At 41.5% G+C, this 27,845-nt stretch overlaps 1 protein-coding gene across 1 annotated transcript; it reads right to left on the bottom strand.

The window, feature by feature from the left end:
- Positions 1–3,176: 3,176 nt before the first annotated feature.
- On the bottom strand, positions 3,177–27,749 carry gucy2f (guanylate cyclase 2F, retinal). The gene is made up of 18 exons (XM_063204356.1): positions 27,002–27,749; positions 24,736–25,040; positions 22,789–23,143; positions 21,773–21,857; positions 21,288–21,384; positions 18,078–18,194; positions 17,063–17,143; positions 16,499–16,675; positions 15,666–15,822; positions 15,298–15,447; positions 13,805–13,953; positions 13,021–13,184; positions 10,034–10,226; positions 8,237–8,411; positions 6,934–7,032; positions 5,377–5,471; positions 5,206–5,291; positions 3,177–3,339 (listed from the first exon to the last, which is right to left on the bottom strand). The coding sequence occupies exons 1-18, from the start codon at positions 27,747–27,749 to the stop codon at positions 3,258–3,260; spliced, it is 3,315 nt and encodes a 1,104-aa protein (XP_063060426.1). The 3' UTR covers positions 3,177–3,257.
- Positions 27,750–27,845: the final 96 nt, after the last annotated feature.

Raw genomic sequence — 27,845 nt, forward strand, 5'->3', positions numbered from 1 at the left:
TTGCATGGATATCCTACGGAATCTGTGCATATGCAAAGAGCTGAAAAGATACATACATCAGTATCAACTCAAAACATGAACTCTTTCAAACCATGCATTAACAGTTTTTCACGCACATTCTCATGGTAGGCTACATCCAATTTCATGCGAAATTCAGTGCACGTGCACTTTTTTACATTTCGAGTCAGTCTTAGTGCATTTGAAGGTTTGCCTGAGAGTATGAGTAATTATGTGCCATAGCTCTTTTGGTGCACAATCAAGCTTTGAACATGAGGCCCCAGAACAAGAGAGCAAGTCTTTTGTATAAGTAACTAATGTAAGGCATCGATACTTTTGTTGACCCGAGATTGTGGATCAATCATTCATAAATACAATATATGTATATTTTAAAAAACTATTGTTTTGCTTATCGGATTCTACATTTACACCTCCGTTTTTACCTGTGATTTCTATGGACACTACAGTTGTGATGTACAGTATATGTGACGCCATGGCCCAATGGACTAAGGCGGCTTACCATGAGCACGGGGACCCAGGTTCAAGTTCAACCCAAGGTCGTTTCCCAGCCCCATCCCACTTTCCGACACATTTCCACAAAGCCCCCAAAAAGAAATCTTAAAAAAAGATGTGATGTATATGGATATACAGCGTAATAAAGTAAGAAATTACCCACATACTGCTGCTGGACCCACTGATTTCATTAAACATCTTAACCCTTTGATTCGTCTTCAGTTCAAACCGAAAACACTTTGAAATGGGGACACCATTCTCAATCATCCCACCCAGGAGTAGACAGTGTTAAAATGGGTGGAAATGCTGTTCAATTAAGTCACTGAGAGCAGCAGCAGTGTGTTGGTAATTTATTATTTTATTACCTGTGGTAGCCTATTGTACTCTCTAGCCGGCACCTGCAAGGTTGTTTGGATGTGTGCGTATTCTGGACTTCAATATATACAATATATTTTGTATACAGTACCATATAGTATATTATATGTATATAACCAGGCATCGAACCCCAGCCAGACATCACATGGATTCTTATGCAGTTCATTCAAAACTCAAACAATAAGCTCAAATGTAGTATGTTTAAGCAGTTTAGAGAGCAGTTCTACCTCCCCACCCCTTCACAGTAAATCTTGCAGCGAGAAAAAAAGAAAAAGAGTGAAATTAAACACTCTTGGTTTTGTTCTTACTCTCTAAGGGTTTAACAGCACTGCAAAATTCTTTCTTTAATTCTTTAACTGTGTTAAACTGTGGTCATCATAACAGTATAGAGCAAGCAACTGAGCCCGAGATAAACACACCTCCCAATGTATGGCAACACTTAACTTGACGCCGGTGTCACACGTATGACATAACAGTGTCATAATAGTGTCATAACAGTGTCATGACAGTCACGAATGAGTCTTTAACATAATGGCAACGTTTGATGGTCATGAAAAGTTGACATTGTTAGGCCTGTCTTTACCATAACCGAATTTCACTTAATGACATTCATAAAATGTTTTTGATATTGACATAATGTTTACTATGACAATGTCACAACACTGTTATGTCATATGTATGACACCGGCGTCAAGTAGGCCTATAGTGTTACCCAATGTATAAAATGGAAAACATTATGCAATTCAGAAGTTGGACTAAATCAGCAGCATGGGTAAATGGGCTATCTCAATGTGAATGTTGAGTGAATGTTTCTAAAATGCCAAAAACGGCAAATGAAATCAGAGAAGCTGTACCATACATATACCATCTTAATAGCATAGTCGCATTTCACTGTTTTTCCTTCTTCAGTGAGCCACAGTACGGCACATAGTGAAACTAACCCTTCTTTGCATCGGCACTTAATGTTCTGTATATTTCCTGTGCACTTTGTATTTGCTAGTGATGTTGACTATAATTATGTCCTCTTTTGAAATTCGCTTTGGTTATAAAGCATCTGCCAAATGCAATGTAATGTAATGTAATAATGTAATGTAATGTAATGTGAAGAACATCTGTGGAATCACAATGGTATAGGCAAGGTACGGCCTCTCTTGTTTCATTTGTGTCTACCATTTGGGCCTGCACTCTCCAAAGGATTTCAATAAACATGCAGTGAATTCTGCTCCCAGCCATAGTTTAATTTGACCAACTGCTGTGTTGCAATCATTTCTGGTAACCATCATGGGTTTAAAGTAGTCCTTCAAGTTGTTTATTACTCAAACATCCCTGGACTAGCCACGCAATGTGCTTCGCAAGAAGCAACTACTATAGCAGCTTGCAATGTACATTTAGTATGTCAGTGATTAGTTCTCACGCTTTTCAAGTTGTTTATCATTCAAACTTCCCTGGACTAACCACGCAATGAGCTGTGCAAGAAGCAACTGTACTATAGCCAGGCCCGCCAACAGGGGGGACAAAGGGGTATGTTGTCCCGGGGCCCAGGGAGATAGGGGGCCCAGAACTGTGTCCCCATTACATTGTACATACAGGTATTGGGTAGGGGGGCCTTACAGATTACTTTGTCCAGGGCCCAGAAAAAGCTATCAGCAGCCCTGACTATGGCAGTGTGCAATGTTCATTGAGTAGGCCAGTGATTAGTTCTCACACTCTCTCTTGTGCCTCCCAGTGACCTGCAAGACAACTTTCATTTCATTAGCGTTCTCCCTTTCAGCTGTGCTGGACAGAGGGGGATTAGGCAGACGTGTGACCAATCCTATTACAGCTCCCCCCCGTGTAAGCCAGGGTGATCAGGTGAGGATTTATTCATTGTGCTCTCGCTCGTGTACTTGCTTTAAACTTAAAGTGTTCTTGCCGTCCAGGGCTATAGACTGGGACTGGGGAAAAGGGCTTGGGCATTTTAGCATGGCCTCCTCGACTCTAAATTGTGGGCTATTCTATAAGAAAATACAAAACCCCATCAGCATTAGCCCCTGGGAAATGTCAGCCCACTGGGAAATGCCTGTATGCCAGCTAACCAGTCCAGGTTTGCTGCCATCTCACCATCCACTATGTTAGGCAGGGCCAAGATCAAACATTTTAGTAAAAATAATGAAAAAGTACTACAAATGTGTACCCCCTCCTTGTTAATCACAGTATACATCACAGTAAGCAGCCAGTGTCGATGCTGGGCCATTACAATTCTCCTCCACCCACCAACCCACCCAGATCAGCCCAAAGCCTTCACCCTGGTGACATCCCTGAATCTGGGCGCTGGTTGGTGTCATGTCTGGAGTCCTTCTGCAGCTCTTTGATGTTGTCCTTCCGGGTCATCCTCAAACCTTCTTGTCCACCTGCCTGTTGGCCTTGCGGAATAAGTGCTTAATCTCTTCTGTCACCATGTCTTGCCAGTTGTCTCTGCAAAATATCAAGTTGGACAGGTGTTTTTGAAAATGGTCCAGTGAGAGCGGATTCTGTGAATCCTTACAGCAATTCACAGCAATTGCCTCTGGCTTAAAATAAGCTACAATTACAGTAGCTGTTATTTTGGCCATTGATCAAGGCATTTCAAACCCATTTTTGAAATGTTCTCATTGAAAAACAGGGACATATTATGCCTCTTTACAACTGCCGGTTTTCTGGTAGGCCATTACAGCTCGACACAGTGCGACCAGGGCACCAGTTTTTGCTTTTTGAATAGGCAAAACATAGCTCAATGGTAAACCAAAAAGTGGCGGCCGAGTTGTGGTGTGTCGAGCAGTAGGCCTACCAGAAAGTCGTCAGTGGAAAAGGGGCCTAAAGTGGTCTAACACACACACAAAGGCCATAACACAAACCAAAGCCACAGACACAGAAAGTACCAAGGTCGACAGCAAACAAAAACATCTCTAATCTACTGACACAGAAAGCTACATTGGCCACCATATCCCAGGACTGCTGCTATCACCACCAGCTACGTATAACACGTCACAACCAGTCACATGCCAGTCTCTACCTCCTTGCTTTTGATTCTGAGACTCTGCTAGTCTTTTTTCTGCTTTCCGTTTCTTGTATGCGGCAATGTCATCCGGATGTAGACCATGATTGTCTTCCCTGAGCGGTGGAGATGGTGAGGCGGCATGCAGCACAGTTTTACAACATTTTACATGATATCACAGAATGTCCATTTGGAGTGATTCAACCATGTCGCATTCTATTTTTGCAACATTTTTTGGATGCAGACATTGTTAACACAAAGTGAGACTTCATGACAGCAGTGTAATTGATGGTCTAATGTGTAATTATCAACAGACATCATATACATTGACAAAGGGTTTATGTTGCTCTGATGTAAACCTACAGTATAGCTGTACAGAAAGTTTACAGCATGCAGCACAGTTTTACACAACATATTACATGATATCACATGACATGGTCAAAAGGAGAGAAGTGCCGCACACACCCTAGTTGCACAAATAAGTCTTTAATATGACAATGTTTCAGCCTGTCAGCCTTCCTCGGGTCACGTGTGACATGAGGAAGGCCAATATGTCGAAACGTTGACACATTAAAGACTTAATTGTGAAACTAGGGAGAGTGCGGCACTTCTCTCCTTTTGCAAGTGTTTAACTGGTTGCCAGCATCTCCTTTTCTGGTGTACGTTTTGCACCTCCATTCATCATATGACATGGTGACATTTTATTCAAAATACTAAATGTATGTGCATCCCACCTCTCAGGTGCCAGGTGCAGTACAAAAGTCTGCCACATCAGTGAAAGAGTAGACGCCAACACACGGAAACTCCTACCAAAAGGTTTACGGTAATTGACATAGTATTCCGACCCTTCAGAGTCTACATCAGGGATGGGCCTAAATGAACCTTTTGGTCGGAGATGTAGTGTGCACTTCTACTTTCACAGGGACATTTTGAAAGATTTATTCATAGTGGTTAAAAGGTATGCTTCTAAGTTTAAAGAATTGGGTAAAATAGGCGTTGGAGTAGTGCATGCCATTACAGTTACGTGAATAATTAAAAACAGGTGTTGCAGCACTTGTCACAAAATACTCCACATTATAGGTAAATGTGCAAATAGTGTATGTCCATGTTCCTGCAGCAGCGCATTAATAACATAACTGTATCTCTTTGTATTTCTATTACCAAATATAACTCAGATGCTTTGCTCAATAATCATTGTTTGGAAAACAAAACATGCAAATAATACAGGGGTGCAGTAGAGTATCATTGAATATACCACTATAGTAACTATCATCACTAGAGTGTCTTGAACGTGAACATTCTCTTACCCTGGTTTGATCTCGGGTGGCTTTGGCAAAGGCTTTGTAAAACTAGATTGCCCCACAAGCCAGTAAGTCTCCTCAATACCTTTTCCCTGTGGATGAGAAAAAGAAGATTATACATATGTCTCCCTGGTGTTCAATCAAACAGATAACCAATTTCATAGGATAGATACACACCTTCAGCTCTGTCTTGCCTCGGACGTCAATTTTATAACCCTCGTTCATAGAGCGAAGGATCTTCACGGTACTGATGTTCACATGGATTCTATAAGCTAAACATAAAATAATAATATATTTCATTTATAATGCAAAGAACTTGTGTTTTTTACACGCCGCTGCTGGTAAGTGCATTGGCCACCACACACTGACCATTTCGCAGTACCAGATGAATGTGTAAGAAGAACGTAATCATTAATGGGGCATGAAGACAACATGAAGAATCTGAGGTAAAGGTGCAGGTGAGAAATGGATCACATTCACACAGAACAGATAACAATAAGCATAGGGGTGGAAAACCTTTTTGTATTTGAGGGGCTGCTTCAAATGTCTGCTTCAAAGTCCTCCAAGGGCCGTACTATGAATGCAAACAAGGATTTTCCCCTGCAACTTTAGGCTTATGTTGAAGGCCACCTTTACAAAAGACACCACCTTCACTAGGTCCAGTGAAAATATAACATGTGTATTTCTTTACAAAACATGTCATATTTCAAACGGAACTGCTTGACATTAAAATTATATTGGGGGGCCGGATAAGGCGTCCTCAAGGGCCACAAATGGCCCTCGGACCATACGTTCCCCCCCCCCTGGTGTAAGGCGTACATGTAAACTTTCTGTACAGCTATACTGTAGGTTTACATCAGAGCAACATAAACCCTTTGTCAATGTATATGATGTCTGTTGATAATTACACATTAGACCATCAATTACACTGCTGTCATGAAGTCTCACTTTGTGTTAACAATGTCTGCATCCAAAAAATGTTGCAAAAATAGAATGCGACATGGTTGAATCACTCCAAATGGACATTCTTTTCATGAAGAATTGAGTGAAAGAGTCAAAAGAATGAAATGGCCAGTAGTAACATGAAATGGGTGGCCACTATGGAGTGACGAAGCAGGACAGTCAGAGAGTCCTGAACATTAAGACTGATTTCATCTTTTGACATGCATTTACTATTATGGCTGTGGTTGTGACAGTGACACCATGATTTAAATTTACTAGAGGTGTCCAGATTAACATAGGTATGAAAATGTAATTCAAGGGTCAGCTGCACTTTTATTCTGAGGAAGGGCTGTGGTGGCCCAAAACATCCCGATAATGAAAATGGATTAAAAGGGATCTTATCGGTGTGCAGTTTTTCCTTACAGATGAACAGATTACAGATTAAGTAGGCCTAGTAGTTGTTGTTCCGGTGTGCGTATAGGTTAGCATACAGTATGTTCATTTACCTCATACATACAGTATGTGAGGCACACATAACACGCTCCATATACTATAACATTGTATACATGGAACGTGTGTTTTCTTACATGGCCTACACTAATAAAAGTGGCCCATTTACAAGATTTACAACATTTTGGTTTTACTTTTATTTTTGTGTGAAGCGCATTGAATTGAATCTGTGTAAGAAATACGCTGTACAAATAAACTTGCCTTGCCTTGTATAACCATGTACGTGTCTTTTTCCTATGGGTGAACATTGGCAAATGATGAGGCAAAAAAACCATCACTCACGCAGTCCTGTGGATTCCATCCGGGAGGCTGTGTTGACGGTGTCTCCAAAGAGACAGTAACGAGGCATCGTCAGCCCCACCACCCCGGCAACACACGGCCCTGCACACACCACACCGCACCAGGGTTGCCAGATGAGACTGATTGATTTCCAGCCCAAAAATAAAAGCTCAAAACCCACCGTGGAAGCATTAAATCCCATCCAATTTCAACTAAATTATATAGATTTCTATGGCCATAAATTTGCAGAAAACCCGCCCAAATGCCCTTATTACACTTTTCACCCACAGATAGCCATCCTAAGCAGCCCAATTGGGCGGGAAACAGCCCAATCTGGCAACACTGCACAGCACTAGGGATGACTCAGGTTAAACTGCCACTTCTTGCTCATCATCAAGGATGTGGAAATCAAGTGGATGGTGAAAAGGCATAAAGTCATACTGTTACGGTCAAGACAAGATAGTCTTTTCCATACAGAAAATTAACAACGGTTTTATCGTGAAAACACATGAACATACTTTAAAACATGTCGATAGAACAACACATTGTAGACATAATACAGAAAACATGGGATATACAGTACACCCTACCTCACAGAAGCAATATGAAAGACAGAAGGAACATCAACTATCACAGAAGGAACATTCACTAAATATACAGAAGGACTATCAACTAAACAAGAAGCATTCTTTTACTTTGTATTTAAAATCTATATGACAGATTTTACTCCCTGACAGCTGCAATCTCAAAGGTGCTGTGACAGTAAACAAACATACGAACATAGACTCATGCAGCCTATTAGTTTTTAGTTAATTCTATGATGTACAATAGACAACAAGCATGGTACCCACAAAAATATACCAAAAACATGATCCATTTAAACGTAAGAATAAAGCCAAGTTGACTGGGTAACACTTTATTTGACTGTTATAATGATGTGTCATTCAGTTTCATGAATTTGACATTGTTTGGGTGATATTTCAAAAAACGAATGACACATTATGACAATAGTTGTAAACATCAACAATGTGTAATATTAATGTTGCTGACGTGTCATTTACATTTTAGGATGGTTAAATGACCCTTAATAACTTTTGACAAATGACTTATTCACTGTTATTGACGGCTATAGTAGACATTTCAAGTCATATTTTTTTAAGCCGTCAGTCATCTCTACAAATGTGTGTAAAAATGGCAGCTTTCTACACATAAAGTGACTGGTAGTCAGTGATTAAGGTGTACTATGTAGGATGGTGGCCAGAGTAGGCACTGCAACTTTGCTGCTCATTCAGGCGAATCAACTTACCGGAGTGAATGCCAATGCGTATCCTGACGGGCACCTCTGGCATGTGTCTCATCTTGAAGGTGCCGACTGAACTCAGGATGTTCAGAGACATGTTGGCAATCTCGGCGGCGTGTTTGTTGCCGTTGCGTTTGGGCAGTCCTGATGCCACCATGTAAGCGTCCCCGATGGTTTCCACCTGCACGAGAGTCATAACAAGGGTTGGAGCAGGCTTCACCCAAGCAGATTTTTCTCTTCTTTTTGGGTGCTGACCAAAGTAAGAATATACAGTAACTGAAGAGTATGTGTGTCAGTGTGGGAGGCAGAACACCAAAAACATGTCTGTAGCCATATAAAAGCTGTTTATGCCTAGTGCAACCAGAGAGAGTAGAGAGAGAGAGGTTCCATTGGCCCATTGTTTCCGGGTTCTATTATTGCAAGGGGGAGGGGGGAAATCCCCCTTTAGGCAGACCTAAGCAGACCTAAGGACTGTTCTATTCATGCTAGGAGCATTATGACACACCCCTTTAGGCAGACCGGAACCTGGTCATGTTAGGTGCCCCTAGCAACCTATTACAATGGCATATCTCTATATACTTAAAGAATCTCTGGTGCAACCCTCCCTCTTAACCTTTACTTTCCACCACCAAGACACGTTTTGGCCTTTTGTTGTTGTAATACTTTAGCGGTCATTGTGGTGGTGGGGCGAGGTGGTGTTGGATCTTTTTATGTCTGCCATATCCTTTAACACAGAGTTTCTGAAACCTTTTCAGATCGAGGACCACTTTGTCCCCCAAAAATGTTCAGGGACCACCTGACAACTGAATTGATAGTTGACTGATGCTAATTTGACACTGCTAATTGTGATACAGATCACTTACTTTTTATTCACATTACAAACCTGTCTTGTTACGGTGAAAATATGAATTCAACTATGTTTACCTTTGTAATGCTGTTACAAATATAGCCTACTGCTAGCTTGTTCCATAAAAGTAGAAATCCCCTTGCGGACCACCTGAGCTCTGTCGCGGACCACCAGTGGTCCCCGGAACACACTTCGACAATCACAGCTTATACCTGCAGGAAATGTTTTTACCATATACTCTGACATACTAGTGCCCTGTCTCCCCCATCCTCCTCCATGACTGAGGTACCCTGAGCATGGTACCGTCCCACCGCACTGCTCCCCATGGGGCGCCACTGAGGGCTGCCCCCTTGCATAAATGCAATTTCGTTGTGTGCAGTGTGCAGTGTTCACTTGTGTGCTGTGGAGTGCTGTGTCACAATGACAATGGGAGTCGGAGTTTCCCAATGGGCTTTCACTTTCACTTTCTTTCACATAATGTTCAGTAAAACCAAAGGCAGTTGCACACAGGCAACCCTCACAGTGCTACAGGAAGATGATGTTTTCACCTCAGCCATGATGTTATCCATGAAGAACATACGGTGTAATGTCATTGATCATCCACAACAGACCCAACTAATGGTGTATGCTGAGGTTCACTGGCCTACACTAAGGCACTGTGCACTGTACAGTACATTCAGCCACTGTGCAGTTTTAATGATTAATAATATATATATATATATAAATATATATATATATACCGGTATATATATACAGTATATATATATATATATATATATATATTATTATTATTATTATTATTATTATATATTTTACAAGATTTTATACAATTTGTATGGTCAAGTAAGCTCTTTCATCTTTTTAACCAGAGGAAAATCAACCACATGCTCGTCAACAATCCACTTGAAACCAACAGCTATCAAATCATTGCACTGCAGCAAACTGTGTCGACTGACCTTATACACGTCATGTTTACTCAGTACACCATCGAAGAGTGTGTAGAGGTCATTTAGAAGGTCGACCACTTCGATGGGGTCACTGAGAGAGGAGATGGTGGTGAACCCCACAATATCGCTGAAGTAGATGGTCACTTGGTCAAAGTACTCGGGCTCCACCGTGGCACCAGTCTTCAGTGCTTCTGCCACAGAACTAAATGAAAGACATATCAGTTTAAGTCAAGTTAAAATGCATACACTATGCATACGCTATATACATTTGTTGTTACCAGAATGGCAATGACCTAGTCGTAGTGCATTACTAAAGGCCCAGTGTTATGTCATAATAAGGTAGTGCTATGGTAATTAACCTTTCGATGACTATTACAGCGTGCCTCAGATGGTACAGCGTGCATTATGGGGCTACAGACAATATAAAGTAAGTGCAATAATGCGGTGTAATAATTGTGGACAGACAGTCAGTCTGTATACTGTGTGAGCAAGAAGGGGCTTGAAGACTGAATATGTCTCAAAGCAAAAGTCCATATTAATAATGACATACTCATTTTATTTGTACTTTCACATTCACAAGGCAGCTCAAGGCTCTATCTAATCCTCTGTGGTCTAACAAGTGATTACAGCACGTATCTAATCCACGAGTTAGTTAGCTCACTCAGGGCCTAAAGGAAGAGTGGGAGCACGGTGGGTGGAAGCATCACAGGGAGAAGGTTGAAGGTTTCTGCCTCTAGTTATCCTAAGTTGGTAGTAGCAGTGGTGGGCTCAATGCTGTAAAGCAGTGGTTCCCAACCTATGGGTCGGGACCCAACCTATGGGTCGCCAAAGATCCACAGAGGGTCGCGAAGCCTTCTTGATTTTAAGGGGTTTAACCTAGCCGATGTTGAATAAATGACAAATCATTTATTTCCATAATAATGCATAGAATCAAAAAAGTGTAAATGTAAACAGTTATTCAATATTTGCCCAAAATCGAATAAAGAAATAAAATAACTAAAATGAGTTTTCGCAGGAAACAGAGGGTATCATGTATCATGTGACTCCCTCTCGTGCAGGCGTTCGCGCGGTTGGGTCAACAAAGCTTACAATGGTAAACACATGGGTCCCTGAAAAAAAAGGTTGGAAACCACTGCTGTAAAAGGTAGTGGTGCGCACATCCAAATGTCAGGTGCATGACAAAAGAGTCAGACAATAAAGTTGCATGTCTGAGCACTTTTTCCGGTTTTTCATTTTTCTTTTTTCTTTTCCCAAGTAAACGTTTTCAAACTCTAGTCACTCTTCAGAAGCGAATAGATCAAAAATGTTCACTTGGATGAAGAGTGAATAGCTCGAAAACGTCAACTTGGAGAAAATAAAAAAGCGGGAGCAAGTGTGTTGGCTCAACAGCCTCTGTGATTCAGGCACTGCTACAAACGGATTACAGAGAGCATCTCACCCATGGGCCAACTCAGACCCAGGGGAGAAGGAGACGGGTAACCCATGGGCCGGCTCAGACCCAGGGGAGAAGGAGGCGGGAAAGCTGGGTTGCTCAGCTTCTAATATTCATATTCTGGGATCAACTGTTTTGACTGTTACTTCCCCATAAGGTTGCATGTTTCATGTCCACTTTAAAGGATAACTTCAGCCAATTTCAATATGCTGTTGTATTGGTCACGCTACCCTTGACTTGTCAGTACCCGGTGATGCTGCATTTTTCAACTCAGCCCTTTCCGAGATCTGAGCAGTTCTAATGGGGGCAAACTTTGTTTACATTAAAAACTTTCTTAACATAGGCCTACTCCAAATATTATCCAAAAAGCTATCGCTGTTTGCTAGTTGTCTGCTGATGTTGCATAACCTTTTGGACGTTATTGGGAATAAATCAAAATGGTTTTTTGAAATATAAACAAACGCCTGCCCCCATTACAATGGCCAGGATCTCAGAGAAGGCTAAAGAAAAAAAAAAAAAATTCTCAGGTACTGACAAGTCCAGTGTAGTGTGACCATTACAATTGCATGTCGAAATTGGCAGAAGTTATCCTTTAAGAACAAAAGTTCAATGGCAGAGCAGAGGCACTGTTATAACCTTACTCTCATGTCTTAATCTGCTACATAAGACTGTAATATCAACACAATGTTCATATGATGTGGTTAAGCTTTTCATCAAATTATGAATAGGATCTCCTGCCATCCCATCTGCATGAAAGGGCTACTGTACACTGTCCCTCCAGTTGAACGCTGTAATAGTGAAAAGACTTGAGCTTCCATAGTACTAATACTGCGACATTTCAGAGTGTACTCTAGAGCAGGGTTTCCCAAACTGGGGTGCGTGCACCCCTGGGGGTGCGTGGCCTGACAAAAGGGGGTGCGCGAGCTGAATAGAGCAATGGCGGATATGTCTGTTTTTTACGCAGCATTAATGAACATTATGCAGTTTTTAATTGTTTGGTGAATTGTATACTGGAAGGATCCATCTGAAGTGTAATGTATAACTCCTAGACTTGTCATGAAACAAGTTACATTGTGATGATGGCAGAAAAAACATCAGGTCTACTGGAAATGAGGATAGCCCAAAATGTGCGGCTGTGCAACATTCACTTAGGGGGTGCGCGAACCACATTGAAATGTAAAAGGGGGTGCACATGGGAAAAAGTTTGGGAACCGCTGCTCTAGAGTAATAAATCACTGTTTCTTGAAAGATTGGCAAAAACACATCCCACTTATAAAAGAGGTAATTATGCTGAAAATCAATCACATTTTCATGAATGAAACAACAAAAAAACAGGTAGCAACCAAGGGGTCTGTTAAAAGGTGGCGACTCGAGGGCGCTGTGGCACAGCGCACTAAGCCCCCAACATTGCCCAAGGGGACCCCGGTTCAAGTCCGGCCGGGGTCATTTCCCGACCCTGCCCCATCTCTCTCTCCCAGTCATTTCCTGTCTACTCTCACACTGCCATACTGTATTAATAAAGACCAAAAAGCCCCCCAAACAAACGTTTTAAAAAAAGACTCACGGTGGGAGCATCTCAGAGAGGAGCTTCTCTGTCCTCTGTTTCTCCACCTCCAGCTCCTCAGTCCTCTCCCTGATCAGCTCCTCCAGGTTGGAAGAGTACTGCTCCAGCATCCGCAGCATAGAGTCTATGATGTTGGTCTTCTTGCCTTTGTTGATGAGCTTAAACTAAACCAAGAGTTGCCAAGAGTTAAACAGCAGTAGACAATGTAATGTTTGGGATTTCATTTCCGAAACGTATGCTGCCCATTCACAAATGTAACATAGTGTCAGAGATATCTAGTATTTACTATTTGTTATTAGTATTCATATTGACTTGAAATGTACGCTTTTCATACAGTATATGAATAGGCGGATGTTCTCCATCTCCGCCATTTTGAAATACCAGTCATTTGGCTGCAAAACTATACTTTGGTTGGACCATTAAATATTAAGTGAAATGCAAACTAAATATTCAAGAAAAGATCAAGTTGTAAATGCGCAGCATATCGGATGTTTAAAAGAATGAAATATTTTCATTGAGAATTGAAATATTTTCAAGGTGCACTGTGTAGGATGTTGCCCGGAGTATCTATTGTAACTATGTTGCTCATTGAAACTATGCTGTCTTCAAAATGGCGGACAATGGAGAAGATCCCCTTTTTCATGTATGAAAAATATTATTTTCTCTAAAAATAAGGGAGGTCCGGACCTCCCTTACCTCATATGTGGCTACGGCCATGACTGCTATAAAGGCTTTATAGTTTTAAAGCTCGAGTTTTAATGTTACTAGGAGGTGAACCATTTACCTGATCAAAGATCTCATCAAAGGTGGGCCGCCTGTCCGGCTGTTCCCCCCAGCACTGCTTCATGAGCTGAATGCATTGCAGAGGGGCCTGGTCTGGGGCCACCGTCGGCCGGCACATCGGGGGAGGTTTCTTCACCTTGCGAATGATTTCTAATGGGTCGAAAACAACAGAATTCACCTCAAAAAAGCACACAATCCAAGTTCAGGTGAAAAATTAGACATATAGATCTGGATGCTAATCATTTCTGTTTGATTTAGTTTATCTAGATAAAGTAAAGATTTAGGTAAAACTTTAAGCCTTTTTGACTTCCTCATCGCTTTGTTTTTTCAGCAAAATTTGTTACGTTAGCAATCATGAAAAGGGTATATTGAAGATGCTGTTAAATTATTGTGAAAAGATCCCTAATGCAGCTCAATTTCAAGTTCTCTGTAAAACAACCTGCACATGTACTTATGTCGAACAAAATATGCTGTATGTTACTAATTATCTTAAATCTACACTCACACACCATCCAAATACATTATGGAAATTGTGAGGTAATGCTTTGTCCCTTTATAGTGTGCTGGGGAAAAAGTGAGCACGGAATAGACAGATTTTTAATGTAATCTGTAATGTAATCTGGCCACTAGGGATGGTACAAACCGCACCGAAAACCGAAACCGTACAATTCACACACCATACCGAACCGTAAAATGCAGTCCGTGGCAAACCGCAATTCATGTACTACCCAGAAAAAAATATGTAAAACAGAGATTCTAGGAGTATCTTATCCAGTCTCTCTGATTAACACATTAGCATATAAGACCAATCAGAGGATGACACAATTAAAATCACACCATTTTCACATTATAAGCCTATACAAACCATATGTAGGATATTTAGTGATAAGTCTGATTCTATTAGCCTCTTGAAAGAGGGCATTTGGAACGCTCAGACAGCGCACATCAGCTGACGACAGCTGATTCAACTTGCGCATCATCACTTTATAATTGCAGTTATATAAATATGGTTTAATATTCCCAGTGCACCATTTATCATGAACTAAAAAAAAAAAGAACCGTCGAGATCCGAAAACCGTGACCTTGACACCGTGATATGAATCGAACCGTGAATTTTGTGAACCATTTCACCCCTACTGGCCACATTTGTAATGACCTATGATTTGTGATGACCTATGATTTGTTATGACCTATGAATTGTAATGGTCTTTTTTTAGAAAGAACTCCCAACTGTTTCTTACAAGGTCTTCGGGTGCGAGCAAACAGCAAAGTTGATATTTAATTTTAAAAAAGCAGCACTCTCGGGTGTAATTCTTGCAGTTTTAATCTACTGGGTTAGCACGACAGCCAGACGTTTCGGCCTAAGCCTCAGACGCTGAAGAAGGCTTAGGCCAAAACGTCTGGCTGTCATGCTAACCCAGTAGATTAAAACTGCAAGAATTACACCCAAGACTATGACTTGTGATGACCTATGATTGATTTTTGATGACCTACCCTCTGGAGGCAATCCCAGCATGCAGTACGGTGCTCCTCGGACCACCACCTCCTGAAGGATGATGGCAAAGCTGTAAACGTCCCCTTTGTACGTCCCTTTCCTTGAATACTCCAGGTCTCGCAAGAGCTCCGGGGCTGTCCAAAATAACTCTATGGAAAAGGACAATGTGGTAAACATCAGATTTACTCAACCTTCTTATTTTCATTCATAACTGTAATTTGTTTGTGTGTGTGCATGCGTGCGTGCGCGCGTGCGTGCATGTGTGTGTGTGTGTGTGTGTGTGTGTGTGTGTGTGTGTGTGTGTGTGTGTGTGTGTGTGTGTGTGTGTGTGTGTGTGTGTGTGTGTGTGTATTTGTGTAAATTGTACCTGTTGGTGGGGGCATTTCTTTGGGTGCTTTCTGGTTGTCTAAAAGGTCATTGAAACCATAGTCTGTTATCTTGAGGACAAAGCGCCCATCAACGACGCAGTTTTTGGATTTTAACCGTCCATGGGGAAAGTCCCTGTGATGAAGATATTTCATGCCCTAAGGGAAAACAAAATGTAATCTACATGCATGCTTGTATGGTGCTATTGCAAATAATTAAGTAATAATTCAGTCAACAAACATTTTGTAGTTTTAAATTGGAATCAAATATGAAGCATTTCTGCAAACTATCAAACATTAAAGTCTGGTCCCACCCACAGCCCTCAGTTGTCTCAACCATACGGTGCCAGACTAATGGACTACTGGACATATTGGCCATACAAATCTCATCCCATTTTTTCAGATCTAACAAAATCCTAGCCTGCTAAATATCTCCCAATGTCATCCCAAATGTATGCACAAGCTATGTCTCATTATTTATTTATAAATTACCACCATGTCCACAAGCAGACGCGTTTCGGCTCGTAGGCCATCATCAGTGCATGGTACCATCAGTGCATGGTAAGAGCCGAAACGCATCTGCTTGTGGACATGGTAGTAATTTATAATTTAACAATGAAACGTAGCTTGTGAGTGCGGATTTTTCTCTTTTAAATTGATACCTTTTATCGCACACCCAAAGTCATTCATTTTTTCCAAGAAGTTGAGCGCTTCCTCTGACAAACTTGAAATCCCAAATGTATGCAACATCAACAGGCACCTTACAACACTAACTGTAACAGTTACTCTTACACCAGGTGTTATGACCTTTGCCTTATGAATCACCCCATTTCACCTTGATGAGATCTAGCAGCAGTGAAGACTTAAACATCCAGTCCAACTTCACGTCGTCATTCCTCAAAAGGTCATGGAGGCTCCCACGAGAACAGTGCTCCGTCACCATGGCAAATATCTCAGAGTCCACAAAAAAGCCCAGAAATGGATTCACATTCTCATTCCTGAGGTCCTTCATCTGAGAAAAAAACAAAAACAAAGCATGGTTGACATGAAGAACTGAATGTTTACCCCATGCTTGATATGATGTTCGCATTCACTTGATCAGTCACTGTCAGCTGATTTAAACTCAGACATGGCCCCTGATATGAATGTGCTGTTACCAGAAAGGCTGTGACCAAGTTTAATAATATATTACGAAAGAAATGTTGTGGAAGTGTAGTACTGGTCGTATGTGTTCCATTGGTGGAGTGGTGCACATTATGAGACTTTGAGCACTGTAGAAAAACTTTCACAGTACGTGGCATTGGACTGCAGCTGATGAGAGGTTACCAGTCACTGCTTATGTAAGGATTAGCATTACAGTACATGATGAGTTCTTCATTAAAAGATTGGCAGAACGTACTTTGGTGAAAATCTTGGTTGTGCTCTGTTTCACTTCTTTGAACTGTCCAATTTTGAACTTCTTCAACCACACCCAGTCCCCCTGGAACAGAGAAAGAGATATGTGATGAGATGGTGGATGGGTGTATATCAGTGCCGCACCTCTGCATGTAATACACAGTCAAAAAATAAAAGGAAATGTAACTACTACAAGTGATGACGCCGGACACAAATGTAATGTAATGGAAATGAATGTCCAATGCCAATGAATGTCCACATTTTAAAAACAAACAAACAAACAAACAAACAAGCAAACAAAAAATGCAAGTGAATGCAACGGGGCTTCACATCTATGGTGCATGCCACAGAAAAGGTCTGGACTGGTAATCTGGTGCACAGGACATGTTCCAACAGTCCTCAGGGTCTGATACTGGTTTTTTTTGGTCATTTCTTAGCGACTGGTTCACAGCTTAGAGAAGGCCATGCAGGGGTCCGTATCTCGAAAGCGTCTTTGCTAACGACGGTAGCAACGTCCTTCGTAAGAGCGACTCAATTCTCTCTCGACAGCGACGCTCACCACTGAATCCAAGGGAATGGTAAGACGGTCTTAAGACGGTCTTAAGACGGTTAGCAACGACAAGAATCGAGAAACGGACCCCAGAACTGCCCATGCCATTTTGTTTGGTGCTGTCCAGTCCTGCCACCACGGCCGGATTAAGATGGCCTGGCCCCCTTAGGCTACAGGTTACTGTGGCCCCCATCGGATTTCACACAACTATTACATAGACATTGTCATAATTACGAGCTAGGAATTAAGGCTAACTACAAAGTGTATGTAACACCATAGATTATTTTTTCAATATTACATCTTGTCACAATTCTGTCATTTTTCACTTTTGGCCAGTCGTGGTCCCCCTGGGAGTTGGGGACCCATAAGCTTCAGCAATATCTAACCCTGTGCATTATTCCGCCCCTTCCTGCCACAAAACGATGCAAAAATACAGTGACAGTGAGATTGTCAACATTACTGTACATACCTCATAAACAGCAACATTGGATGGCCCCTCTGTCTCCGATGTCTCTGAGTTCAACTGTTCAGCTGACTTGTCGCCAATGGCACTCTTGGAATCACTCAGATCGTCTAAGGTGATTTTCTATGGGAGGACAAATTGTTCCAGTTAAAATCCCGGTAACACGTTACAATAACGTCCTATTCACAGCTTTACAAAGACTTTATAAATAATGAACTAATTATCACTTACTAATTATTATTTTTTTACAAATGTTTATAAATGGGCAAGAAATACTATGCTAACACAGCAAACACAGCGCAGTCGCAGTGGTCCTGGAAGTTTCTCCTCTAAGGACCAGAGGGTATGAAACCACATAAAACTCACACAGTAAATGTTGATTCCCACTCCACTGTGCAGTCATAGTTTGGTTATTACTCATTTACAAACATTTGTAAATGCTTTGTTAAATGTTAATTGTTATTAAATGTTAATAAAGTGTTTATAAAGCTATGAATAGGACGTTAAAATCAAAGACCAAAATCCTAACACGGAGTCAAACAAATAACTCAGTGATCAAATCTTCAATTGAGATTTCATCTTTCAAGGAGTAGGGTGCAATGACAGCACAACAATTCACATGGCCACAAACGGGCAATATTTCCCATGGGGAGGTTCCCCTTATTACCTTAGAAATCCCTTATTTAGTAATATCGCTACAGCCTTGCTGCTGAGCATTTACCAATGTGCTTTTTATGAAACTTCAAGCAAATGGTTTTCTTTATACAGTATATCACGAAAGTGAATACACCCCTCACAGTTTTGCAGATTTTTGAGTATATCTTTTCATAGGAAAGCATTACAGAAATGTAACTTTGACACAATGATTAGTGACCTTTTAACAACATATTTAACCGCTTAAATTTCTTGTTCACTCAGAAAAAAACAAAATACAGCCATTAATGTTTGAACATGTACTTACAAAAGTGAGTACACCCCAGATTAAAATCCGGTAGAGAAGGGGCTATGTTGGCTCGAATCGTCTCGAAATGAAACCAAATGAAAAGGGATGACAAGGGAGGTCATCAGTGTGCGTTTCAACCTTTCTTTGCATTGAACTTTTACATTTTGAGTCTGCATCTGGCTTAAATAGATTGGTGTGAGATTTGAATGCAATCCTATGGAGAATATCATGATCTGCTTCAGTAGTCACAGTGCATGTTGACATGCATGTTTCTTTTAGGTGTATTTCAGATTGCCAATGTTGACAGCATTCATGCATCCCCAAACCATGTCAGTCCCACTACCATGCTTGGTTTATGAGAGGATACACCTTTTTTGTAAAACTCACTTGTTTACCACCACACATGCTTGACACCATCTAAAGCAAATTTGTTTATCTTGGTCTCTTCAGATCACACAACATAGTTCCAGTGATCCATATCCTTGGTCTGTTCATCTCTCTTGAGACCAAGATAAACAAATTTGCTTTAGATGGTGTCAAGCATGTGTGGTGGTAAACAATTGAGTTTTACAAAAAAGGTGTATCCTCTCATAAGCCAAGCATGGTAGTGGGACTGACATGGTTTGGGGATGCATGAATGCTGTCAACATTGGCAATCTGAAATACACCTAAAAGAAACATGCATGTCAACATGCACTGTGACTACTGAAGCAGATCATGATATTCTCCATAGGATTGCATTCAAATCTCACACCAATCTATTTAAGCCAGATGCAGACTCAAAATGTAAAAGTTCAATGCAAAGAAAGGTTGAAACGCACACTGATGACCTCCCTTGTCATCCCTTTTCATTTCGTTTCATTTCGAGACGATTCGAGCCAACATAGCCCCTTCTCTACCGGATTTTAATCTGGGGTGTACTCACTTTTGTGAGTACATGTTCAAACATTAATGGCTGTATTTTGTTTTTTTCTGAGTGAACAAGAAATTTAAGAGGTTAAATATGTTGTTAAAAGGTCACTAATCATTGTGTCAAAGTTACATTTCTGTAATGCTTTCCTATGAAAAGATATACTCAAAAATCTGCAAAACTGTGAGGGGTGTATTCACTTTCGTGATATACTGTATGCATTTTAATGCTTTATCATCTCTCTCTCTCTCTCTCTCTCTCTCTCTCTCTCTCTCTCTCTTACTCACCCACTACTTTTCAGTGAGGTTTTGAACATTGTCTTAAAAGAAGATATTTTTAAAAAGAATAAAATAGAAGCCAGGTGAGTGCAGCTGCAGCAGAGATTCTAGGAGTATCCAGTCTCTCTGGCTGCAGTCACTTCAAGTATGTCAGTACAAGCACTATGTCAGTACAAGCACTATGTCATTGCTACAACTATCAGCCAATACAACCACAGTGGGAGGCTACAACATGTATACATATTAATAGGACTAGAATGTAACATTCACTACATACTCCCATATACAGTGTGTCCCAAAAATGATTATCCACTTTATATCATAGTAAAGTAGGTGTTTGTTAAAATTCATGTTGTTTTCGAATTGTAATAGAATATACAGACATCATTTTATTGTTTTCTAACCACCTGTCCTCAAACTGATGTCCATGATATCTGCAACAGTCACTGAAAGTGAATGCAGCCATTGAAGGTAAATGCACATTAATACTAGAGAATTTTATGTAATTTATGCTGTCAGCAGTGCTCGGAGTCCATTTAGAAACAGTTTGAAAACTGTGTAATTTTTTTAAGCATTGTATCACTTTTGAGACAGGACAATGGAGGAGCGACAGGAAAAGAGTGGGGAGAGACAGATGTTGAGGGATCAGCAAATGACCCGGGCAGGAATCGAACCTGGGTCGCCGGTGCTGCAGTCCAGTGCCCAGCCGTTGGAGACACGGCTGGACCAACTACGTACATGAATTTTAATAAACACATTCTGTATGATCATTTCATGTGTGCATTTTGGGACACCCTTTACAGTCAGTGACGCTGTTGTCAACGTTCCCATCACTCCTCAGTGTTGCCAAATGTACAATAATTATCATATTTGTACAATAATCTTGTCAATTTTTGTCCTCTGTGTGATCAAAAAATCACGATGTACCATAATTTTAGAGTTGTCACTCAGTGCATTTAAATGCCTTGAAACAACAATTTGGGTCTTATACGATAATTTCCGCCCAAAAAAGACGCAAAAAAACGATACTTTTTCCATCTGGCAACACTGTCACTCCTTCAAAGATCAGTGCTGGAGCAACCTGCCTGTTTGCTCAGCTGAGGGTCTATAAATGTCAGATCCTCGAGCGTCAGCAGAATTCGGTTGGGCCCTTTCACCAGCTGGATCTGCTGGATTCTCCATCTGTCAGGAAATATTAGACGGACAAAGTGCAAGTGAATGCAGTTGAAGAATTCAGATGCAAAACCCTCTAAAAACCAGTAAAAATAGTATTTTCCTGGCCTAGCGAGCTAAACCCCTAAAGTTGAAAGCAGCCTCTAGGGGCGTCTAGATTTCTAGGCTAGTATTTTCCACTTGTTCTCTGAATAAAAAAACACTTTCATGTTACTACCAAGTACAGCCGATTTTGATCACAAACTTAATTAGGGTTTGCATCTGAACCCTTACATTATACTTAAATAAACAATACATTAAATAATAAAGTAATAAAATATAACATACACATATAGAGATAATTTGAGTTTTCATAGATATTTCACTATTGAAATAATGTGATTATAGATAAATGTACCTGATGACAAGACTTAAACCAAGGGCTCCAAGCGTCAGTACCAAGATGACAACCAGGACAATGATAACGTAGATTATCTCCACACCTACAATGGCAAAGATATACAGTAAGTACAGTTTGAATTCATGTTTAATGAAAGTTTCTTGCATCATCAATGCATTTACAAATCCCAAATCAGATTAAGTTGGGACACTTGGTGAAATGTGAATAAAATTAAAATACTATCATTTTCAAAACATTCAAGCCATTCATTAGATGGAGAATAGTGAAAAGGCTACATACTGCTAAAACCTAGAAAAAAATATTGTTTTGTGGGACATATGTGCCCATTTCAACATGTCTCAAATAAGTTGCGAGGGGGATCAGTGAAATGTAATAAACATCCAAATAAGCTAACACAACATAAGGACATTTCAAAATGGATTGCATTGACTTCCAATATCAATGTCTATGTATGAGACCATCACAGAGAGATCACTCAAAATTAAAGATGCAGAGGGAATAATTAGGCCTACTTAGTTGTTATATTAAATATTACATATCCTTTACATTACCATGATTGTGTGTATATAAAGCATATTTTTTGGGATTAAAATGTTTGTGTGTTTGTGATTGTAATTGTGTGTTTATAAAGCATATTTGTATGATTAAAATGGCTTCTGATATGTTTTCTTTGCACTGTTCTCCATCTACTGTAAGAATAAGATGTTTTGAAAATGGCAGTATTTTGTTGTTATTCACAATTTACCTAGTGTCCCAACTTCAATGTTTTTTTACATTACATTCATTCATATCCACTCATGAATGTACTGTATGTATGTATGTATGTATGTATGTATGTATGTATGTATGTATGTATGTATGTACGTATGTATATATATATATATATATACAGTATGGAATGCCCCACTTCTATAGTATACACCATATAAGAATTGCATATAGTCCATATATGAATCATTTAGCAAGTTTTAATATCTATATATCTTTTTCCCAGTGAGTATACTGCCCAGTACCTCCAGTGCAGACCGCATCCGGGTCAAACCAACAGGCCGAGTCAGCAGAGGGCGAGGATCCGCCAGGGAAGTGGATGGACCTGCCAGCGAACTGCAGCGTGCCACTGCCCATCTCCACCAGGTAGCACTGGTACAGCTGGCTTCCCCAGCCGTCCGAATCCAAGATCACGTAATTGGTCTGGGCGTCCCCTTCGCCGCCGACGCGTATGTACTGGTTGAAGCCTTTCACGGTGGCGTTGCGGGTGTAGAGCGCCAGGTTGGAGCCGCTGAGCCACCTCCCCGCCCTTCTGGAGCTGTCGATGGCTTTGGCCACCAGGTACAGGCTGTTGTAGATGGTCCCAAACAGAGGGGAAACCTGTGGCACATGGCATTGCATTACACTCAGAATTGGAATTGGTTACAGTCCCTGGAACATTGTGGGTTTAGGCACCTCGCTGAATGGCACTTTAGCCATGGGTGGAGGTGTCTTGAGAGGTCAGGGTAGGATTCAAACCTCAGGACTGAAGACTAATTCTCAAACCATTAGACAACTACTGCCCATTGCTCCACTGCATTACATAGGCTACACAGAGACACATATCCTCTAGTCCAGTGGTTCTAAACCTGTTTTGAATAAACGCCCCCTGGATCTCATCATAAGCCTACCAACGCCCCCTTGACCTGATCATAAGCCTGCCAACGCCCGCCTTAGTATTAAAAACGTAAAATGGACTACTGCTCCCCCAATGGCAACTAAGCACCGCCTCCACTCAGCTGTATCCTTCTTAACACTCTCGTAGGGCTCCTCAATGCCCCTCTAGGGGGCTGTAAAGCCCCGGTTGAGAAACAATACCCTAGTCTATCTTAAGTTACTTTGGATAAAAGTGATTAATAGTGTGGTATAACATAGTGCTGGTAAACACACTGAAAGAATTTCCACCTGCAAAATCTGTAATTGCTCTCAGATGTTTGGTATTGTTTGGCACCAAATACTATACTCCTAACCTCATACCAAATATCTATCATATCTGATGTGCAGTACATTTATCATTTACATTCAAATTATGCACATCTTGATTTTCCTATAAACAGCGCTTGAAGTGGAAAAAAAGAGGTGCAGGAACCCTGATCGTCCGAAAATACCATTCAAAAAGAAGTGCAGGAACCCTGATTTTCTACCACATAGAGTGACCATGTCCGAAATGATGACATATTTTTGGATGGGGGGGTTTGGGGGTCCTCTCCCAATAAAGTTTGCGTTTCTCAGATGCAATTTCATGCATTTTAATGCATTTTAATCAATAAGGCGTCCGGTTTAAGATTAGTGCAGAAACTCTGATGATGAAAATGAAGAGGTGGGGGAACTGAGTTCCCCTGAGTTCCCCCCCCCCCCCCCCACTTCAAGCACTGCCTATAAATATGGTAAAGTTGATGTTGCAGCTTTCAAAGAATGTTTGATTACCAGTATAGTGTGTGTTAATCACCCAAAAGAGCACTTGGACCTTTTTGATGATCAACTGCTTGGTATTGACGTGACATGGTTAATATTATGTGTAAGGATGTATGTAATGTATAGTGTGTTATGTCCTCTGTATTTATGTATGTACTGTATGCTACTGGACACCTTAATTTCCCTCTGGGATCAATAAATGATACTCTACTCTATTCTCTCTACTGACAATGCGATGACTAAACTGGATTCATTAGCTTACAGTCCAGTGCCATACCCAAATGGCCTGTCCAGTTCGACCAGGTAATCATTCAACCAGTTGATCACCTGGTTGAACTAAACAGGTAAATTTTGGAAAATGTACCACTGGATTGTAAAACTACTGAATGGCAGATACCCAACACTGCTGTGTGTGCTGACAATGAAGATGCACCCTTCACCTGTTCTGATCTTCTAATGAAGCTAGATGCACCCTTCACCTGTTCTGATCTTGTAATGAAGCTAGATGCACCCTTCACCTGTTCTGCATCCTGTGTAACAATGAGCTCGCCAGAGCCTTTGGCCATGTTGAACGCCTCGCTGAAGGACGTGAGCTCGGACGCCACAGTGACAGTCAACACGGCGTCGTAGGCCTGCCGCAGCCTGGTGTCGTTCTGCAGCGCGGCGTAGGAGGTGTTGGCGTAGGGCAGGCTGTAGAGGAGCGTGTCGTAAGGCACAAAGACATACTTCCCGCGCGTCAGGCCCATTTCGTACGCCTTCAGGAGAAACGCCCGCTGCTTCCCCCCGGCTCCCATCAGGGCCGAGTGCATGCACATTATGATGACTGCAGATCAAATGATAACAATACAGAGAGTTAATAAACTATCCTTCAAAGACTTGCAGATTATGATGACTGCACTAGAATACACTAGAATACAGAGTTAAGATTACATCACATTACATTTAGCTGACACTTTTTGTCCAAAGCGACTTACACTTATTTCAGGTACAGGCTATTGGTTTCAGGCCCTGGAGCAATGTGGGGTTAGGTGCCTTGCTCAAGGGCACTTCAGCCATGGATGAATGTGCTGGTAAGGGTGGGATTTGAACCTGCAACCCTCTGATGTAGAGGCCAGCACTCTAACCATTGAGCCATGGCTGCCATTAGATTAGATTAGATTAGATAAAACTTAATTGACTGTAACACAAGTCATGGGCAGTCATGGGTAAGCAGTTAGGGTGTCAGACTTGAAGCCCAAAGGTTGCCGGTTTGACTCCCGACCCACCAGGTTGGTGGGGGGAGTAATTAACCAGTGCTCTCCCCCATCCTCCTCAATGACTGAGGTATCCTGAGCATGGTACCGTCCCACCGCACTGCTCCCCAAGGGCGCCATTGGGGGCTGCCCCTTTGCACGGGTGAGGCATACATGCAATTCCGTTGTGTGCAGTGTGCAGTGAACATTTGTGTGCTGTGTCACAATGACAATGGGAGTTGGAGTTTCCCAGGTGGGCTTTCACTTTTCACTTCACTCTCACAAGAAACAGAAAATTGTCTTTGGCGTGGCCCCAGTCATTCTCACAGACATTAGGCAAGACTTGACAAAACAGGACATAATAACAAGTTAAGACAATACATGTACAGTATGCTGAGGCTAGATAACTGCCTGGTCATTGTTCATGTTTTGTTGCGTAGGGCTACAGCTGAGGGGATGAAGGATTTCTTATATCCGTTTTTGTGTGCTAAATGAAATATTGATGGATGGTATCCACCAAAGACAGCTGGTTATAGAGCAGGGGTACTCTGTGCTGGGAACCTCTGACAGTGAAAGTGAAAAGTGAAAGCCCAACTGGGAAACTCCAACTCCCATTGTCATTGTGACACACCCTGACAATGCACCACAGGCCCCCAGGGTCCCCAGAGCCCAGTTTGAGAATCCTTGTACAAGGTAAGGTGGCCAAATGAGTGTATAAATATAATAGGCTAGCTCGGCACAATAATAGCTCACAACCCCCATGTTTAGAGTTACTCATGAATCCATGAAAATCTATGCAATAGTGTGAAACAGCCTACACATACTAGATGTACATTCTATTGTCATACCCATTCTAAATGCACATGAATATGACAATATGTGGGACTATTGTCACTACACAGGCAGATTGTGAATGTAGTCTAATCAAAAAGCAATGCTGCTGAAAAGACAACAATATTGACATGTTCGACACTGAAACAGGCCTTCAAAAGAACACACCACCACTAAACCGCGCCAAAATGAAGGCTTTGATTAGGCCTACATGTTTGATTAATGTGAGAAATGCAAGAGGAAGTTGGTATGGAGACACCTTATTTTATGGGTGACTAGAACACAGTTTTTTTTATCAAAGGTAGTGATTTTTTTTATTTCTAGAATTAATGCTGCCCATTCCAAAAAATGTATCATTTTCATGTAGGACTATACTACCACCATCAATGATGTGTAAGTAGGCTATTCATTTTGAGTTGGAAATGTACATTTATTAGAGGCCTACAAAAATAGGGGGATCTTCTCCATGTCCGCCATTTTGAATTAGCAGGCATCCTTTGGCTGCAACACTCATTGTACTTTGGTCAGACCAGTAGGCCAATGGTTCATTACTCATGCCTATTTAAATGTTCAGGGGGAAAAAACAACCTAATTTGTGAATTGGCTGAATACATTTTGGAAATAAACTGCTAAAAATACATGGACTACTCTAGCATTACGCATAAATATTTGGCTGATTGCTCTTTCTAAACAAATAAACAATCAAAACACTTGGGCCTACCTTTCATATCCCCTGCGTTTTGGATGTCCTTAAGGGCGCTCCTCATCTCCTCTTCGCTACTCCCCACGGATGCCACGAGGCCCACGGGGAGACCCTGGTTCCTCAGGGAGCTGGCCAGTTTGCCAGCCGTGTCTATCCATATATCCTCGTCGGAGGAGACTACGCCGATATTGGCCCACCGGAAATATTTCAGCACTGTGAAAAGGACACGCGCCGGAGACGGTAGCGCCCGTGCAAAAGTCGGATAGCCTTCGGCCCTGTCCAGTTCGTAATTAACACAAGCCCATGAAAACATGGCCTTATTCCAGTTTCTGGCCAAAAGTGCAGCTGGGGCGCAGTACCCGGGATTAGCGGGTCCTACAAAGGCGTCAACAAGTGTCTCGTAGTTCACAAAAGATGTCAAAGCCTTCGACGTTTCGCATGGCTGTTGCAGAAGCACAAAATCCAATTTGCATCCCATGTCTAATGTGAAATCTTCATTGATCCTGTTCACAGCCAGGCGGGCTGCCGCCGAGGGGAGTGATTTGTAATGCATGGGGTCACAGCTCCACGGCCCCAGAACTCCCACTTTGAAAATCAAACACTGAACACAAGATGGAAAAGTCAAAAATCCTAAAAGTATCCACAGAGTGAAGTTGTAAAATGGAATTGCTCCGAGGCCGTGTTTGCCTTTCAGAACTGGACAGCACTGGTAGTAGCCCGACAGGTCCCAAAGTATATTCCCGCAGTGGAGAGGTAACTGGTGCATTGTCTCTGGGATATCCGTAATGATGAACCTTGCAGTTACATCAAAGTCGCGTCCATCTGTAAAACCGCATAGTGTGACAAAACAGGCTACTGACAT

This window comes from Engraulis encrasicolus, chromosome 8 (genome assembly GCF_034702125.1).
Source record: "Engraulis encrasicolus isolate BLACKSEA-1 chromosome 8, IST_EnEncr_1.0, whole genome shotgun sequence".
Taxonomy (NCBI): domain Eukaryota; kingdom Metazoa; phylum Chordata; class Actinopteri; order Clupeiformes; family Engraulidae; genus Engraulis; species Engraulis encrasicolus.

Excerpts from the sequence above, each read along its gene's own strand:
- gucy2f (XM_063204356.1), bottom strand. The coding sequence starts at position 27,749 with ATGCACCAGTTACCTCTCCACTGCGGGAATATACTTTGGGACCTGTCG. Across the intron at positions 23,144-24,735 it reads TTACACAGGATGCAGAACAG|GTTTCCCCTCTGTTTGGGAC; the intron begins GTGAAGGGTGCA and ends CATGTGCCACAG. Across the intron at positions 13,185-13,804 it reads TTGATGAGATCTTTGATCAG|TTTAAGCTCATCAACAAAGG; the intron begins GTAAATGGTTCA and ends CTCTTGGTTTAG.